At 42.9% G+C, this 19,078-nt stretch overlaps 1 protein-coding gene across 1 annotated transcript in view; it reads right to left on the reverse strand.

Moving 5' to 3' along the window:
* FIRRM (FIGNL1 interacting regulator of recombination and mitosis) overlaps window positions 1-19,078 on the reverse strand; it is a 32,475-nt gene that overhangs the window by 5,346 nt on the left and 8,051 nt on the right. Inside the window, exons 8-18 of the mRNA XM_074960928.1 lie at window positions 18,771-18,909; window positions 18,145-18,225; window positions 15,295-15,359; window positions 10,813-10,961; window positions 9,632-9,761; window positions 8,310-8,496; window positions 7,282-7,364; window positions 5,543-5,594; window positions 4,677-4,766; window positions 3,217-3,402; window positions 1,721-1,843 (exon numbers count right to left, since the gene is read on the reverse strand). Coding sequence (XP_074817029.1) covers window positions 1,721-1,843; window positions 3,217-3,402; window positions 4,677-4,766; window positions 5,543-5,594; window positions 7,282-7,364; window positions 8,310-8,496; window positions 9,632-9,761; window positions 10,813-10,961; window positions 15,295-15,359; window positions 18,145-18,225; window positions 18,771-18,909 — 1,285 coding nt within the window. The remainder of the gene's footprint in view (window positions 1-1,720; window positions 1,844-3,216; window positions 3,403-4,676; window positions 4,767-5,542; window positions 5,595-7,281; window positions 7,365-8,309; window positions 8,497-9,631; window positions 9,762-10,812; window positions 10,962-15,294; window positions 15,360-18,144; window positions 18,226-18,770; window positions 18,910-19,078) is intronic.

The following is a 19,078-nucleotide window of genomic DNA, read 5'->3' on the forward strand; positions in this document are numbered from 1 at the left end:
TCAAACTGGAGAGCTATACAAAAATGACAACGCTAGTTAAATGAAAATTAAAAGGAAGATTCACAAGGGTGAAATGGCTGCAAACTGTACGGAGACTATTCAAAAACATCGTAATAGAGGCTCAAACTAAATGTATACCCCATATTAAAAAAAAACAGGAAGAGGAACCAAAAAAATGCCAGCATTGCTAAACAGCGGAGTAAAAGAGGCAGTTACGAGACAAAAAGGCATTCTTTAAAAACTGGAAGTCAAATCCTACTGAGGAAAATAGAAAGAAGCATAAACTCTGGCAAGTCCAATGTAAAAGTATAACTGGGTTAAAAAAAGAGTTAGCTAAGTTCCTGTAGGATAGATAGGTCCAGCGATGGACCCAATGCTCTAGGTGTCCCTAAACCTCCAACTGCCAGAAGCTGCAACTGGATGACAGGATGAATCACTCAATAATTGCCCTGTTTTGTTCGTTCCCTCTGAAGCATCTGGCACTAACCACCGTCAGAAGTCTGATCCTGGGTGAGATGGATCATTGGTCTGACCCAGTATAGCCGCTCTTATCTTCATGATAATCAAAAAGAAGGAATAAAGAATTGTTTAGGATGGTTGCATTTTATAGGATACTCTACTATTGATATTTTTTATTAAAAATCTACGGCATTTGTATCCCGCCCCTCTCACAGAAACCAAAAAAGTAAGATGTCTCTCAACCTATTTTCTCCATAATCATTTGGCAAATATTTATTTCTCCCCTCCCCCCACATCTGAGCACAAACCATGATGACTCCCCTGACTGCACCTTCAAAAGCAGCAAGATACACTGTTCGTGGGAAACGTTGGTTCGGTAACCTTCTGCTGCAGACCAACAGGAGGCCCTTAGATTTGGTGTGCTACTCCAGATGGCAGTGGTTTTCATTCACATTAGTAATGGGTTAAAAACACATGGGCCAGACCCTCAGCTGGTATAAACTGGAATAAGTCCACTGAAGTCATAGTCCTCCTACGGTTCAAATAAAGTCAATGGAGTTACACTGAGTTACAACAGCTGTGGATCTGCCCTTATACATTTAGATCTTGGAAGATAAAACAGTAATCCGTAGATTTAAACACTGTAGAGGAAATTCTGACTTCATCAAATGTCTCTATGTTCTTTTTTCACCAGTGCAAGGAGTTAAAAACATGTCGTTTCTACAAAAGATGTTCTGTTTTCTGTACAGCTACATCTCTCACCTGAGCTCAGAATAGTGCTTTTGCAGGCTGTTCAGCGCCAAACAGAGCCAGAATTAATGCAATTCTCATCACAAGGAAATCCTATATTACACCTTTGTTTGTTCTTAGTAAAATAAGGTCATTAAATTATCCCCATTGGTTGCGTCATCTGGTTCTATTAATTGTGTTTTCCCCATTTCTGGGGATCAATCCCCTTTCTAGACTCATTTTAGACAACAGTCCATCTAAAACTGATATGGAGTAATATGACTCATCACTACACGTGCAGGTCCAGCTACATATCACTGGGGGCAAACGTGCTTGTGGGAAGAATTCAGTCCCCAAAGCACTGGCAATGGCTCAGACACCATGATGTCTGAAGCACGGGGACTCAGCTGCACTGCACTTTAGGGAGCTGCTCCAACCCAGTTAAATGACTTGGTAACACACAAATGGTGGAATGCCCTCGGTCCTTCAGGGTAGCGCTGCCTTACATTGTTGGAACACTGAGTTCTCTCACCTGCTTGACCCGGAGGAGAGCCCAGAGCTGACTAGCAGCTCCCAGCACTGCTGCCTGTAGTCCTGCCTCCAGAGCTTCGCCAGCAGAATTGCACACAGTCAGCAAGACAGAGAGAGCAACATTCTAGCAGAGATGGAGAGAGGGGTCAGGAGCAAGGTAAAAATCCGGCCTGCTGGATTCAGCTACTAAAGCCTCACAAGAGGCCCAATGTGTCAGTAATGTAATTCTGCTAGTCCACCAAGCTATAAGCCAACTCATGCCACCCTTCACAGAGCAAACTCCCACTAACTTCAGTAGCGGTTCTGCGCAAATAAGGAGGGGAGGGTTTAGCGGCCTTATCAATCACCACAGAAACATAGGAAGCAGAACCCTGAATTGCTGGCCTTTTAGGTGGAGGTCTCCAGTCACAGTCAACTCTCCTTAGGTTGTCAAGAAAAACCAGTGCTTGTCTTTCAGGTATGGCAGCCTCCAAGAACAGCAGACCCCTTATCACTTAAAGAAATCTTCTAGCCGAAACCACACCAGAAGTCTAAGCGGGAACATTGTATGTATGCTCAGCAAGAGATCAAAACGTAATTAAAATAATTATTGATCCACAGAGCTTTCGCTAACTATTGTTAACAGACACACAAGACGTGAACACAACGTTGCAAGGGAGGCACTACATGCCCAAAGATGGGCTCTTTCTGATCCAAAAGATTTTCAAAAATAGGAGTCTAAAGTTAGGTTCCTAATTCCATATTTGGGCACCTAAATGAGCGACCTGCCTTTCAAAAATGCCGAATAGCCAGTAGCTCCCACTGTGGCTGCCAGAGCTGTTCAGTAATCATCAGCCCTCTGGAAAGTTGGTCAAAAGTTGAAACTTAGCTCTCCCTTTGACACACGCATTATCTGACATTTTTGCTACTAAGAATTATTAGCATGCATTTACTGGGGGAGAGGGGAGAAGATAGATCTTTTCATAATACTGTACTGCAGTGACTCCTACAGGCCTAGATCAGGGCCCCACTGTGCTACACCCTATACACATGAATAGGCCAGGTCTACACTACACACTTACTTCGCTATAACTGTCACTCAGTGGTGTGAAAAATCCACACCCTTGAGCGACGTAGTTACACCAATCTTAGTGCCCTCCCTCCCCCCATGTAGACAGCACTATATTGACAGGAGAGCTTCTCTCACCGACAGAGCTACCACCTCTTGGGGAGGTGGAGTTAGTAAGCCAACAGGAGAGCTCTCTCCCATCAGCTTTAGAGTGTCTTCACCAGAAGTGTTACAGCAGTGCAGTTGCATCGATGCAGCTGTGTCATACAAGTTTGTAGTGTAGACCTGCCCATAATAAAATGACACTCCCTGTTCCAGAGAGCTTGCAATCTAAACATATTGTAAGGCTGCACAATAGGGGAAGATAAACAAGCAGGGCCAGAGTAACAATAGGCTCCTTATCACTTAGGAACTCTAAGTTTAATGAACAGAGTCACACCTTCCCTTACCACAGGTGGGAGTTCTCCCAGAGTGCACCTGCCGCTCAGCCACTGCCTGCATTGTGTGAGCCCCACCACACACAGCTGGTGCGCCACATGTTTCCTAAGATCAGGAGTTAGGGCCTTGAGAGAAATATGCTGCCACAGGGGCAGGTTCTCTGCTTCTTTGGGAGGAAACTTTTGAGTAAACTCCACCTGCAAGTCAAAGTAAATGTTAATTAAAGAGATCAGGACAAAACCTGGAAGTGATGAGTTGCAAAACCTACAAACAGTACCTTGATTTGTGCTACTCTTGACATTTGACAAGGAGAATGATCTACTGAGGCAGTGTGATTCAGCAAATGGTACTCTCAACCATATGGGGGGATAGCAACAAAGAACAGGGGCCAGATCCTCAGCAAGCATAAATCTGCTTTGCTCCACTGAAGTCACTGGAGCAATGATAACTGAAGATCTGGCCACAGACGTTTGGGGAACAATTCCCCATGGAAAACAGTCTGCTGTTGGGCTCCCCATCACTAATCAATCTCCCTACTACTGAAGAGCCCACTCTGACTTACATTTACAGACTGAGTAATTTTATCCATGTGAGCAGACCAATGGACTTCACCATGAGCTCTAAAATGAGCTTCACCATGAGCCTCAGGGTTTGCAGGGTCAGCCCTTTAACTCTTAGTCCAAAAGTTTGCAGCAACCAAGGTTGATCCCCTTTGACTTTTTTACAGATTTGCAGCTCAGTAGGGAAATGCCACCATTCCCACACAGGACACCTGCTTTTTTAAAGCTTGGTGCAGACATACCATAGAGGAGCATATTCATACGAAACACCGACAAAATCAATGTTTTACTCTTCGGCCTTTTCTTATGAAGCATGTAGAGGCTGATTCCCAGGGAACTAAACCAGTTAGCGGAGTATCCTTTTTACCCTGGTGATTTCCTGTGTACCATTTATTAATTTACCTCAGCATTGTTGTCTTTTGTTATTACTATTTAACTGTTATTTATTTGCAAATACCATTCCTATTGTGCCTTTAAACTTTATACGTTCAGCTGTGGTCTTCCTTTATACTGTGACTCAAAAGTGATCTAGTCATTATTAGAATAAGCAGCGTTAACTCTCACCATCTCTCAACTGGGAAACAGCCTAAAACACAGGGAAAACAGGACAACACACTCAAAGCAAAGTTGGACTGATAATAAGGAAGAACTAAAGTGGTAAGAGAAGGCACTTCTGGGACAGCACAGGGGTCGAGTTAGTTATTAAAGTAACCCCCTGTGTCCTTTCTGTTTTGGTATGTTATCTTTTGCTCCGCTTTATCATCTCACAACATCAGGATGGCAAGAAACCACTGTTTGCTCCACCCTCCTGTTTCCAGTGAACTAAAAATGGATGGCTGGTGTTTTAACGGAGGCCAGTTGGATTTCTATTTGGCTTAGCAGAAGACTGGAGAAATTGGTGCTTTACTTGCCTGGTGGTCTGGAGCCATCAAGAACAGCATACGCCTCAGCAGGACCCCCAAGACAGAGAGCTGGTAACACTCGCCAGGGCAAGACTTTATCTGAATTAGGGTAACAGGGAATTGATCTAAGCAAATTAAGAAAAAGACACTGCTCCCAGCACATGAATTCTACAGGTCGGCATTTTCAAAGATTCAAAGACTTCTGTGACTCAGGAATATGACCTAAAAAATTAACATTGGGTCTCTGTTTAGGCAGCAACAAATTCTCCTCTTACACTGAAGATTACATTTCCCTTTTTAATCAAAACATCCCAATGAGTGATCACTGGTAGTTCAACACCATTACAGTCAAGTTTTTCCCTGCATTACAGGCCATCTACTGGTTTACTGTTTTCTACTTCACGGTGCTATTTTTATTGCATATGTATGCTACTTTGCTCTTATTTATCCTTGGGGCATCTCACTGAATTCTGCTCTGTCCATTCCTCTAATTTATCATATAGGATCACTATCGTAACTCCTAAATTAGCAGCTCTTACATCAGTTTTGCAGTGTCTGTATATTTCTCACCCCTTCCTTCAGATTGTTTACCTACATCACCACTGAATATATTTATAGTGCAACAAGTGCTAATTCTTAACCCTCGGGAGGGAAGGATTTTCCCCATTTTGCTGATGGCAAAGATGAGGCACAGAGAGGATGAGAAAATTGTCCATGGTCACTTATGAAGTTTGCCGGAGAACGGATGTTAGAACTCAGGTCTCCTTACTCCCTATCCCATCCAGGAAGTATGATCTGTTCAAGAAAAGCAGAAAACCTATCTGCCCAAACACACGCACATACATGCATACACCACACTCTGCCACACTACTCACCAAATGGGCTATCACAAAGACGTGATGAGCACACAATTCAGCTGTTCCATACCTGGGATGTAACAGAGAGAGGTCAGTAAGCCAATTAGCACATCTGCCCTGTTCTGCTTGGTCGGAGAGAGTAGTTCGCACTCTGCCACACAAAGCAGAGAAATGCTTTTTTCCTAAGGGCCTATGTATATTTCATTTGCCGGGAGAAAATTCCAAAGCCATTCTGTGGCCAGAGAATCAAGAAATATACAGGACATGCATTAGCAGGAGGAGAGAGGAAATACACCGGACTCTCGCTAGAACGCGGGATTTGGGATCCATGCATGGTACCGTGTTATAGCGGGGACCGCGTTAAAATGAATTCCAATTAAAGTAATTAAATTTGGGATTCATGGCTGCGATTGCGTTATATGCGAATTCATGCTATATAGACGCGTGTTCTAGCAAGGGTCCGGTGAACGACCCACCTTTTGCAGATCAAAACACAGGACCACTATACACCAGTGTAGCATTGACCATGATTGCAATGTAAGAAGAAGAAAAAAAAGACATGTATACACAAGTGCATAGTACATGGATAATAAATGCACACTGTTGATGTTAATCAAATAAATAATAAATTAAAGTGTTGTAGAGTGAAGAGAACTTATATAAAATGTGTAAGTTGATACAGATCCACTGGACCATTGTAACAATGAAATTAGTGTAAACATATGGGAATGAAAGTTACATGATTCTAGTGAAATATATTTAAGGTTGGTGAAAAATGTTATGTTAATATATTATTTGAGAAACTGTCTGTGATCTTGTCTTTAAACACTGATGCACAATGCATGTGCACAAGGGGGCAAAGTTTTAAGTGGCAAGTGCATACTTGCCATAGTGGCATATTGTGACTTGGGTGCTCAGCTGTACAACATTAACATCCTTTAGCTGGAGATTTTTTGGTACGGAATTTCCTAAGGCTGGGTTGTTTTTCAAAGAAAAAATACCCCTAAAAGCAGCAGCACCTCCACGTTACAGGATTTCAAAGCTCTGTTGACTTGCCAAAATTTGCCAGTCCCACATGGAAATTCAATAGTTTGGCCAGATCCCACCAGAATGCTGTGTCACACACTCTTTGCAAAGACTGTAACAGAAAGCCCCTCTCCTGAGAGACTTAGCAGCTGCCGAGCTGAGGAGGTGCATTGCAAGAGCCCTCCCTCAAGTCTTTCTCATCCCTTTCCTTCAGCCTATCCACACGCACAATACACACTTTTACTAGCTATGCAGACAAGCAGAGCTCCCCTTAGCTGCACACTTTACAAGGTTAGCAAAAAACCCTGTGCAAAATATAGTACATATGAACAAACTGATCTTCAAAGACTTTCAATGCAAACAAGTCAAAATAAAGCATCATGGAGCATTAAAGGCTCTCTCTCCTCAGAGATGGCCATTTCCATGGCACATTTAAAACTTGCTACCCACAGTCCTCCACTGTAGAGCTGCTAGGAAAAAAATGGCAAGAAATCTTTTATAAAAGTACGTTTTCCCCTCATGTTGGAAAAACAGCTGAACCATTTCTGCTCATGTTTTCCAAAATAAGCTACATTTTTGAGTATAGACCAACCCTGGAACATGGCTGCTCTACAAGTGAAACTGTCTGAGAATTATGAGCCATTCAAACCATGCAGTTAGGAAGCAAACGTTCATGCAGCCTGAACCATACAGTGCATTGCTCCTTGCCCTACAATAATTGGGTATCTTACCGAGCCAGGAAGCACCATGAATCCATAGCCAGTAGAGAGGTGATCATACTAGAACCAAGGACTGCATCCAGCAGAGCATGCTCCTGAGGAAAGAATAGAGAAGGCACTTCTGAACAGATTGCAATTTTACTCTCTACTTTTAATCCACTTACTTGTGTGACATATAATTAGACTGACAAGGTGGGTGAGGTAATATCTTTTATTGGACCAACTTCTGTTGGTGGGAGAGACAAGTTTTCGAGCCACTCAGAGCTCTTCTTCAGGTCAAGCTTGTTTCTCTCACCAACAGAAGTTGATCTAATATAAGATATGACCTCACCCACCTTGTCTCTCTAATATCCTGGGACTGACATGGCTACAACTACACTGCATATAGAATTAGACTTGTCAGTTTGTGCAGTTAAAATGTCTAGGAGCAAACTGGCTTTAATATCGCATGTTCAGTTATAAAGACAAGCAAGCAAACTAGGTTTATTTTTAACATGGGCCCAAAATCATTGGCCATGTGTGAAAATTTACAACAGCTGGTTGAAAATTTTCAAATTTCAAAAATTTTCAGTAAAAAATAGAGTCAAGTTTTTTGCTAGAATTTTTGACAAAAAAGGGGACACATTTTTCATGATAATTTTATCCTTTTTTGAAGGTGGAAAACGAAAAGACTTTCAGCCTCTGTTACAGTAGTTGTGATGTCCTATCCTCTAGGAGATAAAATCTGCAGCTGGAATTTCTCAGTCTTAGGGAGGTGATCACCTTCAGAACTTGTATTAAAAGAAAGTACTAAACAGCTTTTTTACAGAAGCTGCATTTTTGCGCTCCTTTTGTGGTTTTACAAACAGGTTTCTAATACAACTGAGGTCTCCAACCATGTTTATATAGTTGTTTTTGGTAATGACATTTGCTGCACATCTGCAGTCGTACCTGCCTTGTATCTGCCTTCTGAAGTAAAGCGACACTTTTTGAAAAAGTTAAAATCCACCAGAAGGAAACAGCTGAAAAGGTGATCGTGAGTAAACCAAAAACCAACCTACCAGCTGAGGAAAGTGTGATGGGGGTGTGGATGCAATGAAGGCACACAAGTGGACACAAAGGTGGTGATACAGGGTGACAGGAACCTCAGCTTGTCCATTACCCATCACTCCCGGCAAACAAACAGGAAGAGAAAGCTCACCAGAGCACTGCTGGAAACCGAGAAAAAGGGCTGAGAACAAAGAGAGCCTGCAGAACAATGAAAGAGAGTGGGGTTACTGCTGTCCACACCTCACATCCCAAGAACAAACAGCTAGGGGAGCTCCTTCTTGTCTCCTGTTGGGAGCTGTGGCAATAACACAAATATTTTTACAGTAACAGATTTACAACTCTGATTAACTTTCTGTTTATAAACTCAGGTGATTAGCAGAGGCTTTTGGGGCTGTAACAAGGTACACTGGCCCTTTACAATTAGAGGGGGCCAGGAGATCCTGTTCCAGGGACATTGGAATAAACAGAGGCCCTGGAAATGGCCTTGTAGCAAGAAGAAAGGAAGCGGTCCTGGGGAATTAATAATTGGTTAAGAAAAATCCAGTGACTGTCCCTTTAAGGGGCAGGACAAGAAGCCCTGTAGTATAGGATTGGGCAGGCTCCCCTCTCTCCTAACCGATCAGGGGGAAGATCTCTGAAGGAGCGCAGTATATATGTTCCTCTCACTCTCTCAGAACAGAGAGTGAGCTGACAGGGAGAAAGAAGACAGAGCCAGGAGACTGAGCTCCCACTAGGAAGGACAGAATCGGTGACTCCGTGAACAACAGTATGGGGTAGAATAAGAGCTCTGCATACAGTAAAAGAGAGGGAAGTGAGCATGAACTTTTGTGTTGCTGTAATTAACTTTATTCTGGGGACACTGAGAACTACTGTGAACTGCTTTCATCTATTCACACAACCCCAGGTGGTGGGTGGGGGCATCCTGAGAAAGAATGCGGGGAGATCCTAAAGGGACCCAGAGGGAGCAGAGTCAGGGCACTGCTGAGGCACCTCTAGCCATGAGGGGGCGCTCAGTAAATGGCATGCCTGCTACAAGGAAATAAACAAACATGCTGACTTGAGGGAAAGTTGACCGATTTTGGAGATTAAAATAAATTCAAACCCGAGGGCCCTCCACATTCTTGCATGAGCCCAAAGGCCATCCCTTCTCTCAACTGACTTTGTACTGTGCATTCTTGAGGCATTACATCACATCCACCAGCACATCTGGCCAAGGATCAGACAGTGCGCCCTCAGAGCCTGCTAATGCCACTGATTTGCTAGCTTGAGGGGCCTCTTGTACCTGAACCCCCATGTCTGCCTGTGCAGCTTGAATGCTGTAGGCAAAAATTACCTGGGAACCTCTTCTGAGAACTGGCTTCCTGTGGTCCAGAGAGCCTGCACATCCTCAGGCTGAGAGGGCAGCTTGTCCATTATGGTAACCAGAAGATGACACTGTGGCAGATGCAACTCAGGAGAAAGATCTGCAGGGAATTTTTTTTTAAATATAAAATATATTTGCATTTGTAAGGCACATTTCTGATGGAACCAAAACTAAGCTAGGGCGAGTGATTAACAACAGAAGACTGAGTGAAAAGCACATTAATTGTTAATGAAGCTCAAAAGTCACTAAGAGATGGAGCTGGCTGGAAAATGGAGGGGAAGTAGAGTCCTAGAGAAAATTTCATGTTTTCAGCAAAAAAATAACTAATCATAATATTTTATCCACAAAACAAAGAATTCTGATTCAGAAATGCTACTGTAGTGCCTCATGGGAGTTGTGGTTAGAGTGCCTCATGCTCCCATGCTCCTTTATGGCCCTGGCTCTGTGGTCAGACTACATTTCCCATGACGCACCATGAGAGTCGCATGGCCACAGTATGCATCAAGGAAGATGAAGGCTGGCTGGGGTAGCCCAGTATAGCACACAGAGGAGAACGGGAGCATGAGACACCTGAACTACAACTCCCAGGATGCACTGTAGCAGCATTTCAGAGATATTTTATTTTCTGGTTGAAATATTTTGGGTTTGGCTGAAAACCAGGGGGGAAAAACATGCAATTTTTTGATGAAAAAATTTCCATAGAAAAGACCGGGGGGGGCTGTCAAAACCCCAATTTTTCCATCAAAAAACAGTTTTGGCAGAACATTTTCAGCCAGCCCACTTTTGCGTCGACTTTTGCGTCAGAAGTGCATCTTAGATTTGTTCAATATAACAAATCAGTGTTTTAATGCAATTTTCCCAGTGCACGCAGAATAACAGTCATAGAGTTAAAGAACCTTTTATGTTGTTTTATGAGCTGTGCAATGTTCACCCCACCTAGTGCTGCAATTGGCTGAAGATCCTTTAGTACCTGAAAGTATTACTTAGGATCCATTATTAAAACTACTCCACAGAAATAAGATACCAACATTATGACATATGCAGAACTTTGTATAGCGAGTGAAGCACAAAAAGTCAAGTCACCTGGTTCTATTCCTAAGAGATGACACAACTGTACTATAAAACACAGGCAGTAATATTTTTAAACCTACCTAATTTTTCACTTAATACCTGCTCCAGAAAAGGCCTGAAGGGAAGAAGCTGGTGAATGAGAGGGTCCAGTGCCACCAGAAAAACCCTGGCTACTTCATCTTGATGGGCCTCTGAAATCACCGGAGCATACAGACTAGGAGGAAATTTGCTGCGGGGGGGGGGAAAGTACAGAGGTACTCACTAGCACTGCATTTCAAATAAGCATTAAGAGACAAAAGTGTGAGTTACTATTATTGTGGAGTAACAGATCTACCAATACAAGCAAAGAGAAGCATACGTTTCATATCTAACAATAGATTTCAGAGTAGCAGCCGTGTTAGTCTGTATTCGCAAAAAGAAAAGGAGTACTTGTGGCACCTTAGAGACTAATAAATTTATTTGAGCATAAGCTTATGCTCAAATACATTTGTTAGTCTCTAAGGTGCCACAAGTACTCCTTTTCTTTATATCTAACAATGTATTTTAAAATGGTGAGCACGTCACTATATTCTGCCTTTAAACCAACTACTGAAGGCCTATATTTTATTAAACACAATAAGAAAAACTGTCCAATCTGCTTCTGCTGAAAAGTGGTAAAAGTCCATACAAAGAGGAATTTACTCAATAGGTGCAAAAGTGACTACGAGTGGAAAACTTCAAAGGGAAACATTTAAAGATTCAATTTGTTCCAGATGATGAGAGTACCAACATACCAGCCTGCAGGTTAGTGATAACAGGTTAACGCCATTTCGCTTTGCAGGAAATGAAAACTTAGGAAGAATAAGTGAGACACAAAAAATTAAAAAGATATTGAGACCAAAAAAAAAGAGGAAACAGAGTGAGAGAAAGCAGCAGAGAGGGAGAGGGCATCAAGTGAAAACCTACTTGTCACATTCTGGGGTGCAATCCAGACCAGTGGAGGGTTCTGTCACCACCTGCCCTGCAAATCTGGGTGCCTCACAATGCTTCACTGCTGTAGCTCCCAACCTGGGCCGCTCACAAACAGCAGGCAGGTCACCCCTTCAGTATCTGTGTGTAGCTACAGTCATGGTCCAGCAACTCTGACGCCAGCAGCTTGTCAGCAAACACCAGCCACATACTGGCTTCCAGCAGCAATTGGTTACTACTTGTAGAGTGACCCCAACACACTCCCAGTCCTGGATTGTCCCCAAAATGTGTGTTCTGCACTGTCCAGCTTCTCCTGGGCAGTTCAGATATTATCCAACAGTTTGCTACTTTAACCGGATTTACCCAAACAGTTCAGTTTAAAGACAACACTGGATTAGGTTTGGTTAAAAAATAAAACAAGTTTATTAAACTACAAAGAGAGAGATTTTAAGTGAGTACAAGTATAAGTATTAAAAGTCAGAAATGGTTACAAGAGAAATACAGATAAAATGCTTTCTAGTAGCTAAAACTCAAACTAGCCTTGGTTCAAGGTAAAATCCTTATCCCAAGCTCGCAGCAACAGGGCTAACTAAATTCTCACATCACGATGCCCTCACCAAATCAAAGGGCTGGTTCTTTTGTCTTCTTAGGTGAAAGAGAGAGCAAGAGAGAGAGATAGGGAGAGAAAGAAAGATATCCCTGGGGTTTTTTTGCCCTTCACTTTTATAGTCCAGTCACCCTCTGAAATACATTTTCCGGAGGGTTACCCCTAGATAAAGTTCCTTCCCACTATGAGGAGAGAGACATGGCATCTTCTGGTGAAAGAGGTTCCATGTTATTGCTTGCTAAAACACAGAGCAGGTCTACACTTAAATCACTGGACCAGTGCAGCTGCACCACTATAGTGCTTCGGTGAAGACGCTACTACGCCGACCGAAGAACTTCTCCTGTCGGCATAGTTAATCCACCTCCACAAAAGGCGGTATCTATGTCGACAGGAGAAGCCCTCCCATCGACCTAGCTCTGTCTACACTGGTGTATAACTAAATGCATCGTTCTGGGGTGTGGATTTTTCAGACCCCTGAGTGATGTAGTTATACCAATGTAAGTTCATAGTGCAGACCTGGCCGCAGATCAATCTGTTCCTGCCTACCATTCACTGCCAAATGGCCACTTGATGGGTGATTTGCCAATCAACTTTGATGACACCAGGCTAGAGGTGTTAGCTTGTCCGTTGTATCTAAGGAACAGGTTACCTCCTTCCCAGATTTGTCTGGTAAAAACACTTCAGTCATAATTTCAGCTTATGTTCATTACTTTACATATTATGCTGCTACAAACATTTCACCATGATCTTTTGTACAAAGATTATTACAGTAGTGCATAGAGTGTGAATACAGAGGTGCATTCGGTCACCCTACTAGTCTAAGAACAGGTCTATACTACAGACCTGTATCGGGATAACTATGTCTCTCAGAGGTGCGAAAAATCTACACCCTGAGCAACAGTTATACCGATCTAACCCGCCATGTAGACAGCACTATGTTGATGGGAGAACTTCTCCCGTCAACATAGCTACTGTTTCTCAGGGAGGTGGATTAACTACACCAACAGGAGAAGCTGTCCTGTCAGCGAAGGAGTATCTTCGCTTCAGCGCTGCAGCTGCACCAATGCAGTGTTTTAAGTGTAGTCCTGCCTAAGAGGTAAGCCTAAAGTGTTTTGGGGTGGGGGTTTTTTTTTTTTTTTAAGTTATGAATTTCTGCATCTCCCAGGATAGAAAGAACAGGTTTAACCAGCATCTCCCTGAGTGCTTTTTTTTTTTTAATAATGGTAGGTGTTAAATTTTATTTCCACTTTGAAATTGGCATGGGCGTGGCAGTTTTCAGTGTTTCGGTTAAAACTTTTATGCATAAAAAGTAAGAGTTGCAAAGACATGTTTTTCAAAACTAGAATGGCATAAAGGTGTAAGTAGTATAGGAAGGACTTCAGGGCTATCTACCAGCATAATTATATCAGTATAATTCCCCACGTGGACACTCTTACTCCCCCACTCCATGTCTGTCTGCTCTGATTAGATTGTAAGCTCTTCTGGGTGGGATCTGTCTACTACTCGGTGTTTGTACAGTGCCTAGCACGATGGGGCCCCATTCTCGGCTGGTCCTTAGGCACTACCATACTAAACATGATTAATAACTATAGTGGTATAATTGTACCAGTAAATTTCCCCATGCAGACAAGCCCTTAGATACTACAAAGATGAGTGTTATAGAAACAGATTACGAAGAGACTATGTAAAAACGGCACCTTCTTACTCAATAGATCCGCTCAGTTTTTAACACTTTTCACTCCTGTAAACCCTGCCAAGTCAGCACATGCAGAAGAGAGAGCGCATCATCAACAAAAAGGATTAACGAAGAATGTGATATTGCAATGAAATGTGAACAATAGTCCATCTGCACCCAACTCACTGAAGGATCTGGGCTTAAATTCCAAGTGCAGCATCAAAATGTGCCCTCAATTACACCTACATTATGCTATTTTCCTCATTGCCGGGGCAAACTGAGTAAGTATCCTATCTCTGAGAAAAATGACAAACAATTGAAAGTCCATGATACTATGTATTGTCTAGAGAGAAGCAGCAAAGAGTGTTTCAGCAAGGACTAACCAGCCTGGTATCTTCCCTTTTTTCAAGTTTACAGTATAATACTAAGGCCATGTTCTTTACTGAAGTTCTATTTCCAATTCCTCATTAAATTTGTTAAAAAAAAAAAAAAAAAACAACCCTGCTCAGGCTGAATATTTCCATGATCGATCGTAGTGAAAGAACTATTTTACAAAATAACTGTTGCTGAGGTGCATAAAACGTTGTTTATGTTTTCACCAGAATGCAACTAGAATAAACTAACTGTTCCACCACACACGTACTTTCAATTAAAAGGAGAAAGAGCATGTCCCATTGTCAAGTGAATATGTAATAACAAACTCTGTCACAGCGCAAGCACCAAACAGTGCAGAACTATGGCTATTGTGGGACAATAATTATTTCCCAGCCTTTGTGGGGTTTAATTTAACCTTAATAGTGCATTAAATTTCTTTTGCACTTAACTTTTTTTTAAAACAAAATGTTGCCTCGTTATTTCACTGCAGAGGCCCTGTGGAGTGAGTAACTACAAGAAAAACAGTTGTTAAGGGCTCGATCCTCTAAAGGGCTCCATCTGCACAGTAAGGTCTACCCAGGTAGATCCACTGATAGGATCTAATAGAAGAAAATGCAACAGAATGAGGAGTTTGGTAACATGGCACTGATTCACTTTCTGGCAGCATTTGGAGGATAGGTTAAAATGACTAGTAGCTACACAAACAGATCACACTAAAGCACCCAAAAGAAGTTTCCCAGGAGGAAGTACAAATTTCTCTGACCTCCATACACCAAAGAAATTCTATACACAAATGCTGTTCTACATATAACAAATCAGAGAGTGCCTGCTGCAATCTTTTATTTTTGCAAGTCTTGTAATGTTTGGAGCTGCTGTAACTACGACAGACACTTTCAGAGCTGATACAGAGATGTCCCTGCAGTGGAATCAAAGAGCTATTTTTTGTGGTTCACTTACCTATATATCTGAAGATACAGCTGGTGTAATCGACAGCAGGAATCAGAGAGGAAAGGAATAAATTCCTGCAAAAGCCACCAATTTTGAATGGTATTTTCAAAATGAAATAACGATTAAATATATTTTTCTTCTGCTTACTTGAACGTATTTGTGAAATGCTTAATTATGAAGTCTAATTTTTAAAAGTTGTAGCCTGCTGTGATGCTCACTGCAAAAGAAGTGCAAAATGCACAACACATGACAAATTATCAAGTAAAATTATCATATGTTTCTCCTCTTTAGGAAGCTAAATTAATAAGATAAGGGTTTTCTTAAATTTCATTTACAGGAGCAATAACCACAGTCAATCACAAACAAACAAAAATGCACTCTTCACATACACCTCTACCCTGATATAACGTGACCCGATATAACACGGGTTCACATACAACGTGGTAAAGCAGCCCCTACCCCACCCCCAGGGTCTGGGAGGCAGGAGCTGTGGGGGGCACTTTTGGGGACCCCGCAGGCCCAGAGTGGCCCAGGTAATTAGCAAGGGGCTGGGAGCAGCCCGCTCCGCTTCTCTCACCCTGGCCCCAGCCGCGTCACTTGGGGGAGGAGGCTTGGGGGAAGGGATCCCCCCCAGCACTCACCGGCAGCAGCGGAAGCAGAGCAACGTGGCCCCAGCCCGCTCCACTCCACCAGCTCCCAGCTGTGGCGCTCCGCTTCCCGCCACCGGTGAGTGCGGAGGGCATCCTTTCCCCAACCTCACTGCACTCACCGGCTGTGGGAAGCGGAGCGCCATGACTGGGAGCTGGTGGAGTGGAGCGGGCTGGGGCCACGTTGCTCTGCTTCCCGCCGCTGCCGGTGAGTGCCTGTCGGGGGCAGCGGTGTGGATAGGGGTCAGGACAGTCAGGGGACAGGGGGCTTAGGTAGGGGGTGGAGTCCTGGGGGTGATTAGGGACGGGGGGGGTCCTCTGGAGGGGGTGGTCAGGGGACAAGGAGCAGGGGGGCCAAAGCAAGTTCAATATAACACAGTTTCACATATAACGCGGTAAGATTTTTTGGCTCCCGCGGACCGCATTATATCAGGGTAGAGGTGTATTTTAAAGACTATTGATTCTATCCCATGCATAAACAAAAAGATAATGGACATTAACACAACAGACAAGGTGATTATATACCTCATTATCTACTTTGCATTTGTTATTGCTATTTGGTGTGTTACTTAAATGAGTAACAAGAGGTTAAAATAAGACTATCAGAAGAAAGAGGTGGGGGGAGAAGGAAAGGACAGAGAGAAAGTGTAGGAAAGAGGAACGTGGTTTTCTGTAGTTATCCCTAGGTAGGTGATAGGAGCTTGCAGAAAATCCCAGGAGAAAGAGTCCAGCCAGATTATTTATTTTTAGATCTCCTCCTCACATTTGTTTTAAGAGGGAGCTTAAGGTCTTTTTTAAGGGCAATCAAACACCAGAACTCACACCTTCAGAGACAGCCTTACACCTTTTTCTGTGTAACAATTTTTCTCCATCCATCTCCATATGTAACTGATTCCTGTTCAGCACTATTACACTGCTGCACAAAACTAGCCAGAGGATTTATGGGGAGGGTTAGAGGAAGGGGATTTTCTTGGTTACATCCCAAACTTAACTAATCTATTTTATAAAAAGATGTTGGACAGTGACTGAGATCTTCAGGTATTGCCCCACCTCCAGCCACCTGCTGCAGATATGGAATCCAACTATTTGTACTGGTGATACGGATAGTTGCCAACATCTAGACAAATGTTGCAAAGGGCAGTTGTTCAAGTAAGTTGGGGATCTGGAGATCACTAGGCCCGAAAGCCACTGGTGAACCTGTTTCTCTCTTGCACCCTCATTTGGTAAGTGTGTGAGTTAATAACCCAATTTTGTAGACGTGGAAACTTTGGCACAAAGCCAAAGAGTCAGAGACAGGACTTGAATGAAGGAATCCTTTATTCTCAGTCCTGTACTTAATCCACTAGAACAGTGGTTTTCAACCTTTTTTCATTTGCAGACCCCTAAAAAATCTTGGATGGAGGCATGGACCCCCTTTGGAAATCTTATACATACTCTGTGGACTCTCTGGGTCTGCGGGCAACAGGTTGAAAACCACTGCACCAGACCATACTGCCTTTCATGCTATCAAATTCATCCTCCTAGTGGCAAAAGATCATATTGGCTTCTCAGCAACGGAACAAGTTCAAATGAAGGCAGTATGCTAGTAGGAAGCTGTTAGTGGACCCTGTAAAATCAGCAACCTCCTTGGTGGAGCTACCTTCCCCGGCTGAAAACTAATCTGAGGCCCACTGAAAAAAGTTGAGGGTCCTGTGGACAAATGCTAGCCCTGGGATGCTGGAAGTGGGACCATGAATATGTTGTGAACATTAGGGATAAATGAGCAACAAGCTTACACCCCTCGCAACTGTTTGTCTGTTTACATTTTCAAGGCAATGTTGGTTCAGTGCCAACTGTGAGGGATAAGCACCCCCTACTGACTCATCAATGTCACTGCCTGCTGCATCTCGCTGCTCCCATCCAGGTACAGTACTGACCCTGCTTAGCGCGTGAAATCTGATGGAGTCAGAGAGCACGGTGTTCAGCTGGAAGAATACAGCAAGGCAGCTATTTAGCAGAAGATAGGCAGAAGTAGTGAACAGTATTAGGTATCCAAATTGTATTACACGTGAGATAATAAATCACAAGCAGGTAAGTATGGGTGTTAATTATGCCATCCAGATACCACAGTCATAAGTATGGTGTAGCAACACAAAATACTTGATCAGTGTGTCTATTTGCATAATACAGAGTTAGTTTTATACTCATGTAGGACCCATATAATAAATCGTACCTTGATGTAGTGAACAAGGGAATTAGCAAAGAATCTACACAGTTTAACTGTCTTCTGGAACAACTTGTAGTCAGTGCTCTCCTATCAAAAAGGAAAGCAGCAATAAAAACACCATGGACAGACTAAGAAGATATCAAAGAAAGCAACATTGCAAGATACACTGCTATCAGGGCTAGAAACTTCATCTTGTTTGTTAAAGGAAGCTTGGATTCCACACAAAAACAGCAGAAATTGGGGAAAACCCCTAAGAACATGTGATATCTCTGTAATCTCAAAACAATTTTTCACAGGAATCTTCAAAGTTTAACTGTTGTCTTTTTAATTGACCTAGTGAAAGCAGCAGTATGTGAAATGAATGAGATTCCTGAAGAGTACTGGAGATGGGGAGGGAGGGAGAATAGTCTTTGTATCTACCCAAAGTATCCTGGATGCTAACCAGGGCTATTAGACTCCTTTTCAATGTGGTTTTCTAGAGAACCTTGTAAGCAATGTGAAGTACCTAGGGTGTAAAATTAATCTATTTTTTAACCAATAACACTGCACAGCAAACATATCTATCTTTGCAGTGCTTCCTAACCCAACTCTTTCTCAAGCCCAAAAGTAGTTTTGGGGGATTGTTCATTCACCTGTGTCCCAGACAGCTTCATCTGCTCAGCCAGCTGCAAACAGGAATGGAACGAAAAGAGGGTGTCCTTGCACAGGCCACTGAGGATGTCCTTGTGTTTCAAATGGCTCTGTAGCAGGGAATGGTGCTTGAGGCTTTGCCTAACAAAGCCAGACAGGAACAGGATCAGATGTTTAATTGTCAGAAACAAATCAAGTGACAACAGGTCATAATAAGCACTATTCCACAGACCCTACTCTACTCTGTCTAGGCTCCTACACTGCACCCATCACCATTGTATCTGAGTGCACTAATGCAGCAGTGTCCTGA

The sequence above is a fragment of the Natator depressus genome, chromosome 8, assembly GCF_965152275.1.
Source record: "Natator depressus isolate rNatDep1 chromosome 8, rNatDep2.hap1, whole genome shotgun sequence".
Classification (NCBI taxonomy): domain Eukaryota; kingdom Metazoa; phylum Chordata; order Testudines; family Cheloniidae; genus Natator; species Natator depressus.